This window comes from Pyxicephalus adspersus, chromosome 6, assembly GCF_032062135.1.
Source record: "Pyxicephalus adspersus chromosome 6, UCB_Pads_2.0, whole genome shotgun sequence".
Taxonomy (NCBI): Eukaryota; Metazoa; Chordata; class Amphibia; order Anura; family Pyxicephalidae; genus Pyxicephalus; species Pyxicephalus adspersus.
The window spans coordinates 49,114,052-49,135,485 of record NC_092863.1 but is presented as its reverse complement, the minus strand read 5'-3'; the positions used below and the strand labels follow the sequence as shown (position 1 = coordinate 49,135,485).

General features: G+C 36.4%; 1 protein-coding gene across 1 annotated transcript in view; it reads right to left on the bottom strand.

The window, feature by feature from the left end:
• Positions 1 to 21,434, bottom strand: part of GALNT9 (polypeptide N-acetylgalactosaminyltransferase 9) — a 167,019-nt gene that overhangs the window by 9,487 nt on the left and 136,098 nt on the right. The window contains exons 7-9 of the mRNA XM_072415708.1: positions 13,758 to 13,943; positions 11,354 to 11,491; positions 4,584 to 4,679 (exon numbers count right to left, since the gene is read on the bottom strand). Coding sequence (XP_072271809.1) covers positions 4,584 to 4,679; positions 11,354 to 11,491; positions 13,758 to 13,943 — 420 coding nt within the window. The remainder of the gene's footprint in view (positions 1 to 4,583; positions 4,680 to 11,353; positions 11,492 to 13,757; positions 13,944 to 21,434) is intronic.

Genomic DNA, 21,434 nt, shown 5'->3' with positions numbered 1-21,434 from the left:
AAGAGGTTAAAAAGCTGCATTGCAAAGTGGGTGGAGTGTCCTCCCATACATGTAGTTGATTGTACAGAAGATGTTGGTCTTATATTGTAAGGGATGACATCAGAGAGCTGGGACTGTTTGGGCAGCAAGACATCAAGGGAATGAAGAGGAGACGTTTGTGGGAATAACAGGAATAACAATAAATATAATCTTTTATATCATCCACTAGACAAAACAAGCATGTAAGCTTTTCAACAGGGATTGGGATCATCTTCTTTGGTATTGTTCAAAATAATTTATACATGAAAACACCTATACACTGCTAAATCCATAATAGAAAGCAAATGGGTGTTTTCTGCCTCATACTAATGTTTATAGCTATAAACCCCAGTTAATACAATAGCTTTATGCCAGGATAAAACATATTTTTCTTTCTCTAACATTGATTGCTTTGTTCCTTCACTATATTTCAAAGAGAAAATAATGAAATTAGGTTCTTCTACTCATACTTAATGTTGTTTATTTTTATTATCCCCCTAAGCCTATTTCATACAAATTTAACCTTTGTTACTTTTGAGAATTGATTTGTTTTATTGCCAGCTCACTGATCCTGAAGACCTAGAAGGGTTGTAGCATGAACTGGAATACTTCTTTTTTTCTATTTGCCTGTGCTGCTTCAGGATAACTGTCCATTCCTGGCATGTATTGTGACCTACTGATCTCCTGAGTTCCTGGCAGCATGGGGTAACATTGAAGAAACCACTTATTATACAGGCATAGTGTAACTTAACAGGAAATGTCACTTTCATTTTATGAAACCACGCATGTACGATGGTGAGGTTACAATAACAACTCATAGCATACAGTATGCTAATGCTATAATTCCTATTATGGAAGACTACTAAATACAGAATAAAACATGAAGAAAAAACCTGCCCAAGGATTTGTATTTCTGCCCTCCACTCCTGAAATTTACACAGCTCTGCCTGGCTGAAGACTTGATTTTCTCTCACTCATCTTTTTGTTGTTCTTTTCTCTCCTTTGCTTAGCACTGCAGCACACCTAGCTAGTTCTTTGTTGTGCATATCCCCTGTCCAAGCTTTGTTTAGAGATTGTAGACTGCAAGAGGCTGATACTATTAATATTATTATTATTACACAGTATTTATTTAGCGCCATCATATTAGGCATTGTCCATAGTTGTGACACTAACTATCCCTCAAACGGGGGGCTCACAATCTAATGTCCCTACCACAGTCATATGTCATTAATGTAGTTTAAGAACAATTTTTTTGTTTGGGGGGGGGGGAGAAACCAATTAACCTAACTGCATGTTTTTTTTGGATACTTACACACATTTGGATATTTAAGCTGTTTACATTGAAAAAATACATTTAATTATGTACAAATAATTAAAGAGGTGCATCAATAAATACTGCTATATATATTCAGAATTACCAAGCAACTTAACAGTATAATATCTTACTTCTGCCTTTTCTTTACCAGGAACATTGAAAGATACCCTTACAAGCACAAGTTGTTGTGAAGATTTCTCTGTTTACAGATTGTCTGCACCAAAACTGCAGATGCAGACAAGGTAAGAGAACTTTACACAACTGTTTGCTTAAATGTCTTCAGTGCTAGGAGATATAAGATTACTTTAATTTTTGTGCCGAATAGTGCTCACAGACACCAGATATCACAGACTAAGCTGGCAGGTTGTGCCAGGCTCATCCTTCAGTCATATATGATTGCAGATGGCCAGTTGTAGAGTACACATCTAAAAGGTTTCCTGACTTGAAAACAACTGTAGCCAAACGTCATGCTTTTAGTAGTTTGTGATCTGTAATGATACCTGGTATGTAGTACAGCACATAAATAATTAGAATTCCTTGTTTGATATATTAACTTAAACAGGTAAGTGAATTAGTTACGTTTTTTGTGCCCAAAAATTGTCTGCTATTACAGTACAGATACAAACTAATCAAAAAGGTAAAAGTCTGCTGGTTGGTGGACATGCCAGGTGTGCATAAAGAACTTATGGAGGCCCAACCTAGTAATTTTATTGGATGTAGAGCCTATAGGTATAAGGTTTAAAAGTTTTGTCCTGGCCTACATCAGTAATTTAATGATAGATAATTTAAATGATAAATGTTTCACTCATCTCTGATCAAAGACCTGTGAAAGGGTCCCATTTAAACTTCCACTTTAGAAGTTCAAAAGGTAAAACTTGTTTTTCAAATGTTTTCTGAAAGAACCTATTTTTGTAATCCTTCATTTGTATGGTTAGCTAAATCAAATATTATTCCAAATGACAAATTGACAAGTACTTTAAAATTAGCGGGATAAGATCTGTAAAACACCCAAATCCAGGCCAATTATCTTCTGTGCTTTTTTCCAACAAACAGGTACAAAAGATACAAACCAAAACATACATTTAACATATGCCACTGATTTATGCTTTGTGGGTGGATGGAAACTGGCAGCACAAAACTGAACTGCTTAGGCTAATCCTTAAGCAATATGTACAGACCAGGATCTTAAGGAAATCTGGGCTCAAGATCAAGTGGAGTGGATCAATCAAGATAAATGAGTCACTGGCTGGCTGAGCCATGTGCTCAAGAAGGGATTATGGAGGGAGTTTAGTATGTACTTGGTCACTCTGGCTTGACAGGCATTTTCTTTTACTCATTCCACAATATTCTGTCTGAACACTCTTGGAAGAGTTTAATTCCAAGACACTGAATAAAACTTTGCAAAATGTGAAGAGTGCAGTAAAGCTAATAATCATTTTCCTATTACCTGTAGGTCAGATCAGTATAACTGTCATATGGGGTTGGTGGAGCCATGTTCAGACCAATAATTTTGTGTTAAGTGTACAATTCTGTCTTTAAAAACCCTAACACACTGACTGCTCTTGGTTACAGCACCTTGAACATTATTATTGGTCTTTGTCATATTCAATAAACCTACCCACCTAAGAATAACCTAGATCATTTCCATTAGTACATAGTAACGTAGCAAGAAATGGTTAAAACACAAAACATGCAAACACAACCTCTCCATAATCTGCCAACTCGGATTTTTACAAAGGAAGAAATAAACAGCAGCAAGAATTATCTTTGCAGAGAAGATGACATTCACAAATAGCCATTATGAAAACAAAATGTTTAGTTGAGCGTTATCTTAAATTTATAGGGTAGAGCTGCTGCTGGTAATAGGAAAATGTATGCTTGGGAAAATATAGCTAAGCAGACAGGATTTGTTATTATTATATGAGGGGACAATAAAGCAGGAAATAAAATATTTTTTTTATAGTTACTGAAAAGCTAAAGTTGCTGCTTTTCATGTCTTAATTACATAAATATATATTTTTTCCATTCCGTAATAATCCTTTTTTTTTGAGTGGCTCTTCCTTCAACACCCTGCATATTTCTGTAAATGCTAAGACAAGACTACAATTCTACTGTGCAGCCAGTGACCTGGCCAAGATTCAATCCTGGAACACAGGTCCTGCAAGGTGAAAGTCTAAACCACTGAGCCAGCGGTGCTGCCTACGCTGCCCTCATATACTCACATTTGACTTCCATGCAGTCCTATACAAAAGTTGCCCTGCAAATCCTGTTAAGAAAATACCACTCCTCCCTCTACTGCGGATCAATGGTGCTAGGAAATGGTACACTAAAGTTATTGGGAAACATCACTCCTGAGACCCCAAAGTTCTTACCATTCCCCCTGCTTGACATTCACCTCACTATTGGATACAGTGGTGACAAGAAGGACAAAAGGAAAAAACATTAAAAGCCATGGGGAACCCAAGAAATTGACACTCTTGAAAATACTGGTATCCAAGCAGAATTTAGGAGACCATTTCTCAGAAAAAAGAATATTGTTTTAAGCCCATACTCCAGCTTACTGTCATATTGACGGCCCTGGACAAGAAGGATCATGCAATATATTTGTACTACTCACGTTATACCACATAGTCTGTATAATTATAAACCAGACACTAATGTATGATCTGTTCCCCTTTGCAAAGTTTGATCCTGTCATTTGCATTTATGATGATTTTGATTATATTGTTATTGCTTCTTTAATGTCTTTATTATGGTATTGTTTGTTTTATACTTTTCTTAATAAAAAAATATTGAAAGGAAAAGAGTAATGTTTTGTGGAGTGTAGCTGGTTAATTCTTTTACAAGGGGAGAAGAAGCTTGTGCATAACAAGAAGGTCAAAAAATACCTGTTCTTGCCTGAAATTTGGTGAGCTCCACAAATTCCTATGCACTCTGCACTGTGTTATCTTAAATAAACTCATCAGACCTGGCTAGCGTACTTTTATGTTATGGAGATACGAAGAGGGTCTCATAGTCCTAATATACTTTCTGTGTAATGCCACTCCTCCATACATACAGTACAGTAAGTTAGTACTGCCACTCTAGGACAGAAAGTTTGTGTAAAAGTAAGGGAAAAAATAATAGGGGTACACCACCCCCAAGGACTGTTAAGCTGAAAAATATTACAAAATTGCTCTTTAGTTTAGATACAGATTAACAATGGCAGCATAAAGTAAAATATTTAGTTTGCCTTCCAAGAATTGTTTACCTGTGAGGACATGCCATGGCATGGGTATAAAATGGCTTTGTTATCGTCTTCAGAACCTTGATCCAGACAATAGCCTGTTGCTTTACTGTTGCGTAGCTGTAATGAATAAAAAATAGTCAGTTAATTAATGCTCAGTTTTAACATTTGAACATCTTTCCCTATAAAAGTTTTTCTGGTTTTTCAGGTTTAACCATTTTTATTTTTCTCAAGTAAGAAATACATTCCTTATCGGCTTTATTAAAAAAAAAACATTCAGAAGAAGTATATAAATAGCAAAAAAAGGTATTAGTTTTCCCATTTAGTAAATAACCGATTCTTTATATGGTATTCTTTGGTCTTCTGATACAGTATTCTTTGCAATCAGCAAAATCACAGAATGCATTCCTTTGAATAAAATTCCAGATTGAAGATCCAATTTCTAAAAGTTTTGGTTGTATCAAGAGTTCAACCAGTTACTTGAGGAAGAAGCCTGTGCAGTGTTGAATTGAGGAGTGATTGAATGAGATAAGTGAAAGTGTTTTTTACTTCCCAGACAAAAGCAAGCACCTAACCCTTAATGTGGGGGTAGCCACACACTGATAATTTGCTAATTGGAGTTAGGCTTTGGCAAAGACTTGGTAAATTATTTTGTCAAAGTGAGTGATGAAAGTGGAGAGCTGCTCTTATTCCCTTTATTTAGTATGTTTGAACTGGTATAGTGACCCTGTATGACTTTCTGCCCATCCACAGATTTCTTGAGAGAGCTTTAGACATTCTGCAGCTGTGCGGCTTGGCTCATCTCTCTTCAAATTCTGAAAAGTTTGAAGCTGGTACTTACAAGTTCTCTATAATCCTATGTCTCTTAATACTATCTGAGACCTTTTCATCATCTAAGGACTGCAGGGCTGCTTCCATATTTAAGAGGATATCTTTCCAGAACAAAACTGTGACTTTCTGTAGACATTATAAATGGATAAAGGGGAACTTATTCACAAAGTTTCTCAAACTCCTGTAAAAAGGAGGCTGAATGATATTCCAGGAGTTACAATGTGGAAGAACTGGAGACAGTAGATTCCACTAAAATCACCTGGATGGATCAATAGTAGACAAATCCACCAATCAAACCATCAAATCCACATCAAAAACTGGTTCTATTCAAAGTTTTGTATAAATGAGTGTAATTGTATGTTTTTTTGGGAAATTGTTAGAATTTGTCACAAACAAATGCTTTATATTTCCAGGACACAAAACAAAAATATGGTTGAGTATATTCTGTTTTATTATTTCCAATGAATATTCAATATTCAGTTGTTACCATACACTTCTTGTTAGTTCATTGTGGCCGTTGCAAATTTTTTTTTTGTATCCATTTGCTCTGCAATAAAATAAAATTTTTCTCAGCCACCAAAATAGGTGTGAATTATTTCCAAGCTAATCTATTGTAAAAACAAAAATACATGCGTTTGAGTAAATTAAAATGCATAAAAAAGACATGTAGTCTTTGATCAATGCTGTTTGTATCCAACTTTTATCACTGACTACTGTGACATGTGCAAACTCTGCAATTCACCATTCACTATTTTACAGAGAATTGTAGAAAGGAAATTTTACATTTTTGGCTCTGATTACTTTCCAGTTTATATTTTAGAAGGTATTATTATTTAGAGCTAATTTGAAGGGGGAATTATAACAGTTTCAGTTAATGTTACTTTCTAAATACATACCATTTTAGGCTGTTTTCTGTTCATCACATATAGTCATGTAAAATGAAAGTGAACCATTAGCATATCTGTAAAAGCAAATATTAGCTCTTCATTACATAAATGTGCCTGGAGGGATATGTTTAGACAAATGGCACATAAAATTGACATGTGTATTTCTTCTCATAAATTAAATTAAAACAAAAATACAGATTTCCAAAAAAGTTTGTCTGTACTTAGGGTTTTTTAGGGTACTAATAACTTAACTTTACATTTTATGAACAAATCTTCAATAAAAACAACAATATCATATTTAAAAATTATCTTCAAACATCCAAGTATTTTGTTGTTTAGTAACAAGGTCTTATATCAATCTTCTTTAATCATATAAAACAAAAAACAAAGGTATATATATATATATATATATATATATATATATATACGGTATATACCAATTTTAGGCTTAGTCTTTACACACTGTTTCCCTAGTGTTTACCCTGAGGCTTTTAAAGCCTTTAATTAAAAACATTGGGTGTTTTTTTAGGTGTTTTTAGCAGGACTTTGGAATCTGGAAGCCCCCTTTAATAAGGAACTCCAAGATCTCTACCACCCCACCCTGGGGAATGAGTACGGGGGTACATAAAACCTTTTACTCATTCCCTGAAAGGGTTCAAATAGGATGAGGCTTTAATGTTAAAGTATTTTAATAAATGTGTGTGTGTTTGTGTAACTAAACTTTTTTTTACAGGTTATCCCAATGACAGGATGATTCCCGCAGCTGCAATCATGACATGAGCACAGCCATGGGACTCCTCCGGACAGAGATCCCCGGGCACTAGGGGATAAATGAGGACAAGGCTCCCTATTAACCTCTAGTGCTTTGTGATTGGCTGAGATTTTCCATTTCTCAGCCATTTAGCACTAGACCTAAATGGGGAGACTTGTCCCCAATCATCTCTAGTGCTCTGTGATTGGCTGAGAAATATGAAATGATAACAGCTCAATCATCATCAGGATTTCCCTTTCCTCAGCCAATCAGGGAGCAGAGCAATCAGCGGAGCTTTTCTATGCTGACAGCTCAGCTCCCCTGATCACTCCGGCAGCCCTAGAGGAGCTGTGACATGTTCTGTATCTGTAACACATACTACAGCTCCGCCAGGGCTGTGGCAACAATCAGGAGAGCGGAGCTATATAACTTAATGTTATCAAGGTAGGCAGGAGGTAAAGTGTTGATGGTGATGGAAACAGAATAAATGCTCAGATTGAATTTTGTATCATCTCTTTTTGTGTTTGTGGCTTCTTTGTTGCCCCTGGTTCATCTGGTCCAGATGTGGTTTGCATTACTTGCTGATATACTAATTTAAGTGCTGCTATTGCCATCTTGTGAGGCTTGTTTAATCATTGGTTCCTGTCATGAGAAGTGCCATGTCCATACATTAAATGTGGTGTGCACTGCTTTTTACGGTATTGAAAAAAGCTCAGACTAAAATAATTTATAGATTTACCTGTAAGCATTCATACCAAAGTGGTGCCAAAAAATAATCCTTAATTTTTCTTATTTCACTTCTACCAGTGGATGAAAAAAGTAATTAACCGTCCTGGAAAAGTACCAAGAACAAATCGTCATGAAACTTCACTGTAGTTTGTTTTTCAATGCAGTACAGTGTTTTTTTCTGTAACAGAAAATGCACCATAACAAACAATCAAATTGCTGTGAAAGGGCAGAGCAATTTATTGGTATTGTTGTTTAGTTTGCAAAAACAGATTCTTTGCCTTGAATGGTAACTATAGCACATTTTCTTTTTATGTACTGTTTGATGGACTTTTTAACAAGTCTGTTGGCAGGTATAAAGTGAATGCATTGGCTTTTCTCTGTATTTTGTATAGAGTTTCCCTGTGTGACTGTCTGCATTACCACAGGGCCTGGGGGGCAGATGTATTGCTGTCCAGGGGCTGAAACAATTTCCCTACAAACAGTTTTTAAAAGTTTTAGAACATCAAAAGTAGAAGCTTTGGCTTTTCTGTGTGCTTGCCTGTCTTCTCTGGCCCTTAAACATTTTTTTTTGGGTGGTGAGGCATTCAATCATAAGGATGGGCCAATAGGAATATATATTAACAAGAGGGGCAGAAAAGCTCTGACACTGGTGGGAGGTGTTGAAGCTTTGCTTGATCAGTGCTGTCCAGTGTTTGGACAAGTGAGGAGCGCTGAAAGTTGCATCAAAGTGACTGCAAAGGTGCTGAACCTGTAAGTATAAAAGTTCAGGACGTTGTGATATATTGTAAAAAAAAAAAAAGCAGTAATGGATAGGAGCCAGATTGCCACTTTCACTCCACCTTACATTTAAATATATAAAGTAGTCTAAGAAATATTTTAGTTGAATTATTTAAAAAGAAAAACAGTATTGACTAAAAGCAAACAGAAATTTGATTGTTTTTGTATCATTGACTTATAACCTTAAAAGATCTAGATTTAGCTCAAATATCTTGTCAAGTGTCCATATGCTTTGATACGCCTTGGTAACAGGATGGCTGGATTCACAGATTCAAGACTTTGATAACTACTGACAAGCTTTGAGTCATGTACAATTAAGTTGACTGTGGCGATAGCACTAGGGGACAAGTATATTTCTCACTGACATGATCCTCACAGTAGACTGTCAGAGTATGCTGAACACAATTCTTGTCACAACCTGAGGATAGGCAGAGAGAGGGGCCTGACTGTATCACATAACAATTACATAATTACATAATGCACAACTGCAGTGCTTGAGAAATCTAAGTGGACAGCCTATCTATGAGCCTTCAGCTATGCTGCAGGGTTATTGTTTGTGTTCAATAATGGCATAAATCTATTTGCCAGGTTTTTATATTGCTTTGCTAAATGCACTGAAATGAAAATGCTTCTTTTCTGCACTAAATGTAAAAATCTTTACAGTAAAGCAGTTGACAAAAATACTGCAATCTAGATTAAAAATTATTTTTTTACCTATAGATTTGGTCTAACTGCAAGAATCCCTGGTGGCTAACATTTAGGTTGTAAATTATATATGCATAAGCAATTTTGGGCATCTTTCAAAAGCATATCTCCAGCTTTAACGTTTTCAGTTTAGTACAGTAGCTTAGAACTACATATCATTTTTACACAAGGAGATCTATTTATAAAACAGTTTAAACAGCTTCTAACAATTACATATGTGTCTGTTCCTATAACTGAAGAGTGACTAATTAAAATTACAGGATGAAGAACTTCCAGTTTCAGGGCCTCATGGGTAAGTTGTGCAGTTGCAGGACCCATCTCTCATCAAATCATACACCATTCACCCCAGTCATAGTAGATTCTTTTGCCCACCTGATGTCTAAAAAGGCCCACACAAGAAAATTGGATTGTTTTTTGACAGGGATGAACTTGTAAACCAGCAAAACCTCAAACAAGGAGAGATCGAGTAAGCTGTCCAAGATGACAGGAGCGGAAATATTTCCTCGCCCAGAGTGGGAGGAATCAGACAGTGCATCTTCCAAATATCTCCGGCTGGTCTGGATTACAATACTCTAGTAAAGTAATTGGCAACACACCTGAAAGTGGATATACCTCTATTATCAGTGACACTCGGCCGGAATCAGGGATTTCTCAGCAAGAAAGTTGGCACCTTGGAGAATTGTTCCCACATAAACAACCTGAGAATTATAGGTCTATCCAAATCTGTAAGTGCTAAAGAATCATCTTTGCTCAATAGTAATTCCCCAAATACTAGGGATGACTACCACCATGCAAGGTGGAACTTGTGCATCGGGTGAGGCCTCCCTGTAAAGATGCTAATAAAGTTTGCCCGGTAAAAGTAAGATGCCTGGATTACCATGGAAGCCAACAAATTCTGCTGGCCTACAGGGCACAAAGTGCATTAATGGCAGTGGCCCATAAACTTTTTCTATTTTCTGACTACTCTGTGAAATTCTATGATATGCCAGAAACTGGTTGATAAAAGAGTATCAAATTCACTTTGGCAATCCCAGCTACACTGAGGATCTGTCAGATGACTTCACTTCTCCTTTACAATGCCTGAAGTGGCAAAGCAATATATAGATGGCTTGAATAAGGGCTCAAAACCATACAAGAGAGAACATACAGAATACAAAAGCCTTTTCCGACCACGGACCTCCCTGACCCAATTATTGGACTAGTCATAATTAACACAACCCTCGATCGGGGGGAAGTTAACCTCCCTGGCAGTATTCCCAAGAGTGGCTCGGAGTTTATTTTCAGTACCAGAGGCGGTAACCCAGAGCCACACTCGCGGCGGGACTTACCTGATCCCCACAAGCCCGTGGCGTCCTCCAGCGGTGCCCGCAGTGCTCTCAATTGGTGCCCGGCATCTGCTTCCCCTGGCCACTAAACAGAAGAAAGATGTTTTCCTATTTTTCTTCTACAAATACATAGTTGGTTTTCAAGTTCTATCTTTTAGTTGGAAAGTTCCATTAGCCCACTGGATACACTGCAAATGCTGGCTCTGCAGAAGAAATGATCATGGGGCATTCCTGCTATACAATTTACTAATAAATTATCTCCTACAGAGAAAAACACATCTGGATATGAAGTCACTTGGCTGGAATAAATCGAGTAAGGACCTCAATCTTTTATTATCATCAGTCTACCTGTACAGGGACCCTGGATGAAAATCATTACATGGAAAGGATTGAGAACTCCACGAAAGAGGTCTGAAGTCCTTAGTCACCTCAAGAAACACCAGGCAGAAGTGGCATTATTAGAGGAGACTCATCTCAAACAACAAGATTTTTGTCCCATGCATAAATCTTGAGTGAACTTAGGTCCCATCCATCTAGTTATTATAGACCGACTTTAATTATTCTCTGTACTGTGATATTGTAATATACAAACATGGAGTTATGACTGTGAGTTTCCTATACTAATTTTCTTTACCGGAAGGCTATGTGAATACTGTTATTTAAAATATATTTTTTGTATTTTCCTTATTGTTTAATCTGCGACAAATTTGAAAAGTTTGTCATTTTTCATATATTATAATTTTGCTGGAAACTAATAAAGATATGCAAAACAATACTGGAAGCACTCACCTCTCCATATGTAATAGTGTTATTATATACTCTCATTTCAGGGTATACATTCTCCAGGTACCATTTAAAGCTACGGCACTGCAGTTTCTGGCGGAGAGCTATTCTTTCAGATACATCTCCAAAGTCTACTCCAGGATTCTGTTGGGAGATTGTATGATCTATTATTTCTTTTACTCAGTTTTGGATACAACGGTTCACCTTCAACAAATATTCTTTATGACAACATTGCACAGAATAATACAGGGTTACTTTATAAATAACTTTTTCAGTAACTGTCAGAGAGATCACCAAATATAATAAAAAGAACAAAGTAACTTAGTTAAAAAAATACAATATGTCTTTGTATCCACTGCATGTGCAGCTCAGCGTTAGTTGCCAGGAAAACCTGGAAATCCCGGTTCTCTTTATGTGCCAGGAATAAATTAACTCCCACTCGTCTGAGCGGGAGTTACATCATCCTGGCACAGCATGGCCAGTCAAGATGGCGAAAGATCATCTTCTGAAAGTAAAGAAGAAGGAAGAGGGTAGCACCTTACAGCTGAATGAGGATAGATGAGTAATTCCAGGTTTAGTTCTGCATGTTTTCGTGTAAGCAGGTAAAAGTACACAAAAAAAACACTGTTCCCAGTGTAAATAAACTGGAAAAAACAGATAAATAATACAATTTGTCAGGAAATGTACATGTGTTTACAATGCAAAGATAACTTCCCTGGTACCATATATAGGCACTCCATGTAAGATTCAATAAACTGGTTCCTTTAATATTGTATATAAAAGAAACTACTAGAGGCTTCTTTTTCAGGAGAACCAAATGTTTCTGTGGTTGAAAAATGGAAAAGAGAAACTTTTTTTTTACAAGAATGAATTATAGTATATAGCATCATTAAGACCTGTAAAACCATTGCTTCTAACATTATTATCCAACATTTTTCTTGCTGTAGAACATTTTTAATAAAACTCCCAGGAATCCAAATGAATACAACCCTGTGCAAAGAATGTATTACCTGATATGTCAAAGGTATGATATAAAAGTGACTACTCTCTGGTGTAATAATTTTATCACTGTCAGTGGAGTAAATGTGTTCAAATATTCTATTCTATACTGTTTTTTGTTTATATTTTCCCTATATGGAATCTCCCATATAAGCAATCTATAAGATACATAACTCTTTCTGAGTCTCAGCTAACGGAGGGATACTTACCCTCCTATATTACATTATGCAGCTGGGACTTACCCAGTGGGGTCCAAGTAAATATTTTAAAAGTCAAGGTGTGTGAATAGTTTATAGTTGGATTTTGACTAAATATATTGTATTTGTATGGTATTTCTATAGTTGGCCATTCCTGTATCAAACTTGGATCCAACAACCCTGGAATAGATTTACTAAAAAATCATTTGCTGTTAGTTTCAATCCTGGACCAGATCTATTCCTGGTTTGCTGGATCACCCAGGTTCTCCATGATAGTCTTTCTTCTCTGGAGAGCCTTAATAAATCTGTCCTAGTGTGTTTCATATTGATTGGTATACAAAATTGTTTATATTAACAGGATTAGATATTATACAAATATATATTTTTTCTTTTTTAAAAAAGTTGCGTACTTGCATTCATTGGTATTCTTTTATTATCTGCATTAAGTTCAACGTTCAAGTGCCAAAGCCTCTTACAGCATCTAATTCAACATCTTAATATTTCTCTCTAAAAAAGGTATTGTGATACTAAGACAACATTACATTACATCAGTGTACATTTCACTGTAATTTATATTCTATTATTTTTGCTTCTTAGACTTCATTACCTTTGTTTAATGATGGGTGCCTGTTTTGATGGACAAATGAAAATACCCTTTATGCCTCATTATTTAAACAGTTCTGTGGATAATACGTTAATAAGTGGGAATTGTGATTTAATGTAAAACTATCACAAAACTAAGCAATTTAAAATGAGCATATATAAAAAATTAGGAAAAAATAAAGAAAATGAGTACATGATAAAAAAGATAAGAAAGGTTACCTATAGGGAAAAACAAATGGCAGAATGAATAAAAGATTCAGAGACACATGCAGCTAAAATGATAAAAAAATCTTTGGCTTTTAATATAAAAATGCTTAATCCTTTCTACCATATCTCTTTACCCTTCCTTTTATCTTAATGCCATTAAATAATGGGTAGCATCTCTGGGTAATATGAATGATAGAGTGGGACAGGACAGAGGAATATTTTAGATATGCATGCCTGTATCTCTTGATATAGTAATTACTATGCTTATGCAAATGCTGTATTGTAAGCATTGCTAGGGTTTTTAGAAGTTTATAAAAACTAACCGACCTTTTAGAGTATTATATGACTTTCCTAAATATATCAAAGGTGACTTATAAGCACAATCACAGATGTGTGTTGTTTACCGTCATTGGTATGTTCCATGCCATGTAGACATGGGATTTATATTCATCCATCCAAACTTCAGCAGCTCGTAGGGCATTACGCTTTGCATAGTAGTCAATGTCATTGTTGTAAGGCTTCTTTGTTCGTTCAATATGAGCAACTCTGGAGCAGGGCAGAACTTCCATACTGCCTCCACATTGCCAGACCTGGAAAAGAGAATAAAACATATGTTTTTGTCAAAACTTAAGGTGTCTTGTTTTAATCCATCCATCATGCCTTATAAAACAAAAAAAATCTACTTTAAATTCCAACTTCATATCTTCATTAATTTTTAATATTTGTGGAACAAGGGATATGATATTCAGAAGCTGTAAGGCCTGGGAAAACTAAGGAGGTCTTCACTACTATCTCTTGCTCCTAAACCATGTAAATCAGCCTATTCCCTTCTATATAAATGAAAATTTTGTAGTCTGCAATAACTATTTTTGTATAATGATTTACAATCACGTCCAAACCTCTTGCTTGGCATTATAGCTACTATTTTTCTGTGTTTACACCTGATACTTATATTACATAGGTAAAGGCTGTGGCCTTGTTAGAGTTTCTTGTCCCAGTTCATGCATCATTCTCCATTTTTTATGTGGAAAAGATAACTGGGTGGCCTAAAAGGCTACTCATTTGCTAGGTACACTGCTCATACGGCTGAGATAATTGTCACAGGTCGGGTTAAAGGTGATTTTTATTTTCGGGAAAGCCATTCCATGAAAAACAATTTCTCATGTTTGTGTTAACATAGTAATAGGATATCAAACTTAATGCAAAACAATTTTCAGAGATCACGGAACGATTTAAACTGCTGACAGTGAAGTAAGCAAGCACATGTCAAGAGGTGAGATATATTAAGCAGCAAGTGAACAGTCAGTTGTTCAGTTGATGTATTGGTAGCAGGGAAAACTGGTACACATATGAATCTGAGAGACTGAAGGGCGAAGATGAGATGAATAGAGGATATGTCAGAATATCTCTATAATGTTAAGGATTAGGGAGTTCTGGAACAGTACTTAATGTGGTGGGGAGGGGTGCAAAAAGTAATCACTAAAAACCTGAAAGAAGTTCCAGTTCTTTGCCACTCTAGCCAAATTTAGCAAAATATTTTAAGTGCAGTTGACCTTCTTTTGAAGCCTCTAGACTTGAGCTAATCCATTCATTAAACCAGTGATATGCAGACATTTTGACAAATAATATTCACATTACAGAGTTCTTTTTGTAACACTGCTCAGCAAAGCAGGGAGTAAATTATATAGCTTGCCCACCTTGATTGTAAAGATCACAAATGATGTGACCTTTACATTTCTTCTGTACATATTGAAAGAACAGCAGCTTTATATATTTAGAGTGTAGATAGAAAGCAGAGAGGAAGAAAAACACAGCAATGTCTATGTTTTCCCATCATTTTAATGAGCTGTAAGAACAAATAGAGGAGACACACATAAAGTATGTACACTGAGGCTAAAATTGCACACAGTCCTTGTAGTAATGCCCCAAGAAAAAAATTATCATCAAACGAACATTCAGTATTTCCACCTACAGCCCTTCTCTGCTGGAGGCCCAGCTTTTTGGCAGGAAAGATCTCTAGGCTTTTCCTGAAACTAAGAGATTACTACATACTTGTTAAATCAAAACATCAACATTAAAAACAACATGCAGTTTGGGTACTGATAACTCACTAGCAACAGAAAAGGAGAAATAGTAGAAAGAAATCAAATGAGATAAAAAAAAACATACTGTATGTTAAGGAGATATCTTCATTTGTAATATTTACTAAAAGTTATTATTGAAGAACTTGGTTACTGCAACACAATACAGCTTTACTGTGTTGTGCCATGTTCTAACCACAGCATGAAATTTAGTTTTGAACCAATCACTATGTGTTAGAAACCGAAGTCCTGTTTGATGCACTGTAAGGCTCCTAGCAAGCATGATATTTTATTATACTTCGTCCTCCATTTGCTTGCCCAGAATCCTGTAATTTCATTCTTTATGGTAAGTAACATGTTGTATCATGAACTGAAAGTACCACTTGCCTTCTCTTCTATGCAGGGTTGGGCTTGAAGAGGTGTTTCTCATTAATTACCGAATTCCCCCATGTATAAGTCGCACTTTGTTTCGAAAAATGCGGCGTCTAAAAACAGGGTGTGTCTTATACAATGGTAGATTTTTTTTAACTGCAAATTACACTTTATCGCGTGTGTTGTTTCCACGATATTTTTTTTTTATTAGAGTTATACAGCTACGGATGCCTACGCAGCACACTTGCGCTACGGAGGTAATAGAGACATGATGAAAATATTTGCATACAGTGCTGAATACAAATTAAAAGTGATCAAGTTTGCAAAAGAAGATGCCACGGAAGAAGAAGGCTATGAGAGGCAAGTCAGCAAAATGGCCTGATTTAGAGAGGGAATTAAAGATATGGGTTGAATAACAAAGGGCAATCAGAATTCCTGTGTCTACAAAGATGGTTCAGCATGAGGCAAGAAGAATTGCTGGTGAACAAAAAGTTACTGAATTTAAAGGAGGACACTTCAGGTGCTTCAGGTTCATAAAACAACATGGACTAAGCATGCGTACACGCACCAGACTTGCCCAAAAGATTCCTGAAAGCTATCAGCAGAAGGTGTTTGAATTTCATCATTTTGTCATTCAAAGTCGGAAGACAGATCAGTTTGAGTTGGGACAGAGTGCAAATATGGACGAGGTCCCCCTTCAATTTGATGTACCAAGTAACAGAACTGTTGATAAGAAGGGGGTGAAGACTGTAACTGTGAAGACAAGTGGACATGAAAAGAGCCATTATACAGTTGTTCTAGCTTGTTGTGCCGACCAAACCAAGCTGCCTCCTATGCTGATTTTTAAATGCAAAACAATGCCAAACGAAGACATTCCTCGAGGAGTGATTGTCCACGTTCATGACAAGGGTTGGATGGATCAGGATGGGATGAAGATCTGGTTTGAGAAAGTTTGGAGCAGAAGACCAGGTGCACTCTTTTGCAAACCTGCTCTATTGGTGCTTGATCAGTTCAGGGTAAACATAACAGAAAACACAAAGAAGATTGCTGCAGAGAAGAAAACAAAACTTTCAGTTATACCTGGAGGCTTGACATCCCAGCTCCAACCACTTGATGTCAGCATTAACAAACCCTTCAAAGCTGCTATGAGAGAAGATTGGACCCAATGGATGAAGGCTTCTGGGGACAAATTGACACCAGCAGAAAGAGTGAAGAAATCAACTATAGGAGAAGTTTGTACCTGGGTGAAAAGATTCTAGGAGAGTGTGAAGATTGAGATTGTTGTCAAGTCATTTAAGAGGTGTGGCATTTCAAACGCCATAGATGGAACTGAGGATGAGCCAATGCCCCTGATTCATCAAGCAGAATCGGATTATCGGTCGTGCATTCGTATTAGCGATCCGGAATCGTACGCGGTCGCGCTATTCAGCAACGGAAAAAGCTCGCGCACGGAGCCGCGCTTATCCGACAGCTTTTTACTGGCGATGGTAATCCGCGATCGATGGCCGCGCGTACGTTCGCGCTTCCAGCGAGCGCGGATTTCATTGATGAATCAGGGGCAATATATGAAGACAGTGATTCGTCAGACGCAGATGAGGACAAGTCAAAGAACTGTCATATGGATGTGAGTTTTGACAGTGATGGGGAGTTGTATGAATTCGATGAAGAATAAAGTTCAATACGGTAAGTTCAGTACCTTATACATGGGGAAATATGGTATATATTTACACTGAATTCAGCATTGCTAATGCCGTTCTATGTAAGATGACCTTGACGGAGAACCATGAAAGCCAGAAGGAGCTGTGCTGCTTAACAAGACACATTTTCTACATCCTGACAACTAGAAAGAATATATAATACAAGAACACTACATTAAATTGAAATCTATCAACCAAAATCTAAATAACTTTATGACCAGAAATTTGAACATACTTAAGTGTTTTCATGTTTCTTTTGATGTATCTTCTGTGTTGATTTTGTTATTGTAAATTCTAAACATTTTGCCAGTTAGTTTTATTATCTGACAATAATCACTACTAAATCATACTACTTTTCAATGTCTGGTCCTTTCAAAGAAGCATTATATAGCACAGAATATAATACACCAATTTGTTTGTTTATTTAAAATTGGAAGGCAATTTTAAGATCACCAAGCTCTATTTATGAAGGAAAAAAGAACATCCATAATAAATTATGAATGAATATTCAGCAATTGGAAATGAAAATTCAGTGTGCAATTGTCACCAAACATGGCACATGCAGAGGAGACCAGGTAATAAAAAAAAGAGATCAAGCACTATACACTGCAACACAAGAGACTTTGTTCTGACACAGCACACAAAATTTGTCTCTTGTGCATTGAATTGCTGTTTGCTAACACTCATGCCCATGAACATTGGTGCACCAAAGGGAGGTTTTCAGAATCCATTCATACACCTACACAGTCCCACGGGGCCCAGACAGAGATGACAGGTTGTAATGGTAGCTGGCAAGAAATTCTGATTTAATTTGTCTAAAAATATTCACAAGAGCCACTCATCTTCTATGCATGATATTAAGAGGCATTTAGCAGCAAGCTTATTACAATGACTATTTCTGGCAAAAGCTATGGTTCAATATGACTAGTATCCTAGACATTATGTAAGTAACCCCTTAACTGGTAAGGAAATGGCTGTATGTATATATATGTGTGAGCATTTTACAAGTAGTGCTTAATTATTTCTAACTTATTAGGTCCAAGCTAAATCATTTAAAAGTAGAAATGTATAATTACAAAGACTTCAACTTTGGTTAAGGAAATCCTTCCCCTTTTCATAACTATTATTAATGATTATTATGGCATTTAATCATTTGAAAAATTTACTACATATACCTGTATTCAGCTATTTTGAATAGATAGTCATCCAAGCTATCAAAACCATATTTTAAATAGTATTTCAATAATATAGAATATTTTATTTTGAAAGCTTGACAAGTAGGCTGAATTCTTGTGTTTCATGGCAGCATTATGCTTATAGCTTTAAGTTTAAAGAAAAAATAGAAAAAAATGATGTTTTACAGGACCTCAGAAATTAACAATGAGAAGTTCATACTATCTAGTGCTAGTTATTTGCATTCCATTATTTCAGTCTGATTTATCAAATTTATCCAAGACTGGAAAAAATAGACTAACATGGGAGAACCTGGGTGATCCAATAAACCTGAAATTTACTTGATCCAGGATTGAAAACATATGCCAAATAAAAGCAAATTATTTTAAGAAATCCATTCAAGGTTTGCTCAATCACCCTGGTTTTTCCTTGATGGTCTATCTTCTCCAGACTTGTAAAGCTTTAATAAATCAGGTCCATCATGTTCTGTAATGTTGTTCTCTCTGCTGTTAGTAACATTCTCCAGCATTTATAGCTATGTGGGCACCACATTCACCTATATTGGTATAAATGCAACTGTACCCGCAGCATGTTTGGCTCAGTGCTTAGCACTCTGGCCTTTGCAGCACTGGGTCCCAGGTTCAAATCTGTGCCAGGGCACTATCTGCATAGAGTTGGTATGTTCTCCCTGCATTTGGCACTCAGGTTTGTCAATCTGGTTTCCTCCTTATTCCAAAAATATGTGTTAGGTTCATTGGGCTTCCTTTAAAATTGTCCTTAAACTGTATAAATGACTATGAATGTATAAATTTGACTATAGTAGGTACATTAGACTGTGAGACCCTTTTAGGGAAAGTTATTGATAGGACTATGGACTTTGTAAAGTGCGGTATAAAATGTCAGCGCTATATAAATACAAGATAATATTAATAATATTATGTGAGAATGCCATCTGAATGTGACAAACCACTGCAGATTCTAGGAAGGTGAACTTTCCAGCAATTATCCATGGTGGCAGGTTTGGAGAAAATAAAACTTCATAACAAGCACGATACATTGTTCCAATACATTATTATAATGGTGTGAGGCTGAATTGATGTAAAAATATGGGTCGTCAGCAGGTTGGTTTCTTAGGCTTTTGGGACAGCCTAAACTTTTTCACTAGTTAACAGTTTTGGCATCATCAGCATTCTGAACGATAGGCTGACAATGAAACAGATGTTTAAATGTTTTTTTTACAACAGCAGTACAGTTAAACATTATGGATTTTTTACTTTTAGGAACTACTATTATCCCTGGATGTCCAACAAAGGCTAATGAAAATTTTTAGTTTTTTTTCTTTTTGCTGGGGTATCACAATACAGCCTCAGTCCCTCTATGGACCCTCTGTTAGGAGTCAGTTTCCACACAGAACACTATGTTTATGTATGTATATGACCAGTGACAAATCTGGCCATATTGGCATTTTTATTGAATGCAGTTCTATATAGAAACTGTATTGTTGTTGTCCAGTCTGTTATGTGATCTTTAAGGGACTTTTTCTTTATACAATAAATGTATTAGCATAATTTGCATTCCATTCACATAGTTCCAGATCCAGACATGTATATGGCCGGATGACACACCTGCATCTGTACAAAGTCAGCAGGGTTCAGCAACCCATATTGGATTTTCATATTAATGTATTTTGGAATGTTTCCATGTGTAATTGACTGCACCTAAGTGGATATCGGTTTTACACTTATTACTTCCCTGCAAGTGGATATTGCAGACATACATTTTGTTTTTGGGATTCCACTCATGCCATTACCCAGTCCATTTCCTATTGCATATCATACGGCACTGTGATAGTTTATATTTGTATCTTCTTCCTGTTTACATGTTTCTTTTAGAACAATCTAGAAGTTTTTTTTCCACACAGAGTGAAATGCATTATTATTTTTACAGAACAACATCTGGCAAGAAGGGATAGTGAAGCTTTTGTATTCTTTGGTATTCTTGCATCCTTTTTAAATAAAATAGTTAAAGCTTAGTAGTACAAGATTCCTGACACATTCTCCTTTTCTTTTATATCCCAAGCACATACATAGAATTATTGTTATACTATGCATTCCATAATTAGGTTCTCAGCCTGCCTCTGTTTGCCTTTTTTGCCCCTAGTCTTTTTGTGTGGGACTACATCAGAACTAATTGTAATTGTCAGTGTGTAGTATCTGATTTGGCTGAAAGGTGAAATGCCCAGTCAATTTCTATGTTATCTACGGAAGGTAAAGAAAACTACTGATGATGGATTTTTGAATGCAGAACATGGGGTAGCTGAATGCCTGGATTTGTAAGCGATTTTATGCAAGTCTATGTGCTGGCTGCTTTCTCATTACCACATGTTCAGGCAGTTCCCTAAAAATTTAGAGCATTTAGAGGTATAATCCTTAGAATAATGTGCAAGCTAAGTGCCGTCAAATCCCTGAGCTGTATTAAACCAACTTCAATCATTTCATTACAATTGCTCCAGTGAGGTATGTGTGGAAACATATGATCACAGTCAAGAATACTGTATAAGGCGATAGCAGTCAAGAGGAATTGAACATTTTATTTTATGTATGAATCACCAATACATTGCCCCTGATTCATCAAGCAGAATCGGATTATCGTTCGCGCATTCATATTCGCGATCCGAAATCGTACGCGATCGCGCTATTCAGCAACTGAAAAAGCTCGCGGCCGGAGCCGCGCATCTCCGGCAGCTTTACACTGGCGA